Source organism: Aplysia californica, unplaced genomic scaffold (genome assembly GCF_000002075.1).
Source record: "Aplysia californica isolate F4 #8 unplaced genomic scaffold, AplCal3.0 scaffold00413, whole genome shotgun sequence".
Taxonomy (NCBI): Eukaryota; Metazoa; Mollusca; class Gastropoda; order Aplysiida; family Aplysiidae; genus Aplysia; species Aplysia californica.
Genome location: NW_004797683.1, coordinates 657,607 through 659,681, shown reverse-complemented (window position 1 = coordinate 659,681; position 2,075 = coordinate 657,607). Strand labels below are relative to the sequence as shown.

Genomic DNA, 2,075 nt, shown 5'->3' with positions numbered 1-2,075 from the left:
ACACACACAAGTGGACGACGACCACTGCCCCCTGAGTTATCACCTTCCTTTATAACGTTACAAGACATGGGTGTAGCTCTCTGCTTCTCAATGACACTCACTTTATGATCGTCTTACGGCACCCGTCTCGTAAACGTCCACCATCGTGTCTGCCGAAGATTGATGATCCCATGATCACAGACGCGTCGCTGGGGCTTAGGGTTGGATTTTTATTTGCTTTGGTTTTGTTTTTGGGGTGTTTTTTTAATTGCTCAAAACATGTCTGGGTACTTGTGTATATTATGATGGCATGTTTTTGTTTTTTTAAGAATGGCGCAGGACCTCTGTCCTTTTCGTGTGCCCAAAGCTTTTAGTTTCTGTTTTCAACGTGCCGCAGGTGTACAGTAAGGGAGTTTTCTTTTACTGCTTTGTTGTGTGTGTGTGGTGGTTCGATGCCTGTATGTAAGTCGCAGTACGTAGATATAAAGTTTATAAACATGTTCTCTGAACTTTGGTGTTGCGTGGCGAGTGTGTGGTTGGTTGAATGGCGCCACTGGCAGGTTCTACTTTTTCCCTCTCTCCCCCTGTTGTTCCTGCCTACCTATCTTGCTTCTTCTTGGCAGTAAGTGACCGTTATTGTGTCAATGCGCTTCTTTTTCCTCAAACTTTGCATGGCGTATTTTTAATAGAAATATGCACATTTATGTATTGTCTTGTTCAGTATCTCGACTGCTTAGACTAAGACTCCGTACCATACGCCATTTAAAAAAGTGGCGAATGACGGAACCACAGAGCAGTCGATCTGTTTTTCCGTGTACATTTGTTTTGTATGACATGTCTGTTATCGTTGTTGTTGTTGTTGTTATTATTATTAATTCATTGTTTTATTTGTGTTCTTTTATTTTATTTTACTTTGCTCCAGTTCGCTGTATGTTTCGGCTATCAGCACTGACTTTACCCTTTGCTAATTTCTGTTAAGCTAAGTGTTGTTCAGTTGGAAACATTGTTCATTTTTGTGAAATCTCTGAGTCCTGACACTTGAGCAGGAAGAGATAGCAAGATACTTCAACCCATCTTATTCTTGTATCCAGAATTTTAAATCGTTAGACCAAATTGTCTATTGCATCGTTAACCCCCCAACCCCTCTCCCCAAAATCATTTCCATGTTCCTTCTTTCTTAATTTGAAAATTTTGTGTAACATAAAAAAAAAAAAAAATTCTTCATTCACTTAATAATGTGTTGAAATAAACACATGGAAACCTAGAATTAATGTGATGAAACACATTTTCATTCCAAGCATCTTTGTCCTGTTCAACAGTTCAACGGCTGGACCTGCAGCGGCAAAACTCTGACGACACGGACACAGTGAGGGGCCAGATCGTCATCAGTTTGATATCCAGAGACAGGGGCGGCGGTGGAGGAGGGGGCTCCATGCACCCGGCCACCGAGTCACAGGTGTCGCCCTCCATACCTTACGATCCCAACGAGCTTCCCGAAGGGTAAGTGGTTTGGGCAAAGATTCTCTACCAGTAGAGAGTCTTTGGTTTGGGTGTCCAACGTTTGGTCTACTCTAGTTTATTCCCTCCTTTGTGTTGCTCTGTGGTTGGGGGGTAGGAAGCAAATGGTAGGCCCTATTTCTTTACTTTCACCCCGTTGTTTCTGTCTGCCTGTTGTTTCTGTTCTTGTATGTGCGGGTGATTGGCGGGTGCTCTGGTGTTGGTTGCTCCTTCTTTCCTATCAAACGTCTATCGTCCTTATCTCTCCTCCTTTTTGTGTTTATTACTCTCTTACTTGTATAACACACTTCTAATCTTCGGCACTTATATGACCGTATTGTGTTGCAAGTGACGTGAAATGCTTACTAAAACTGAAAACAGTCTGTCCATCGTACTTTTTCTCAGCACTAAGTGGCCATTATTGTGTCGATCTGTTTCTCTTTCTCAAACAAGAGTTCCTTTGCGTTGCTCAATCAGCCAGTTGACAAGTGCTTTGTGGTGTGATGATTTGCCCCCCTTTTTTTGCTATTAAATACATATCATCTTTATCTCTCTCTCTCTCTCTCTCTCTCTCTCTCTCTCTCTCTCTCTCTCTCTCT

The 2,075-nt window shown here is 42.2% G+C and overlaps 1 protein-coding gene across 1 annotated transcript in view; it reads left to right on the top strand.

The window, feature by feature from the left end:
• LOC106012552 (E3 ubiquitin-protein ligase SMURF2) overlaps positions 1-2,075 on the top strand; it is a gene marked incomplete at both ends in the record, with an annotated part of 60,117 nt that overhangs the window by 27,906 nt on the left and 30,136 nt on the right. Inside the window, 1 exon segment of the mRNA XM_013085853.2 lies at positions 1,299-1,479. Within this exon segment, the coding sequence (XP_012941307.2) occupies positions 1,299-1,479 (181 nt within the window).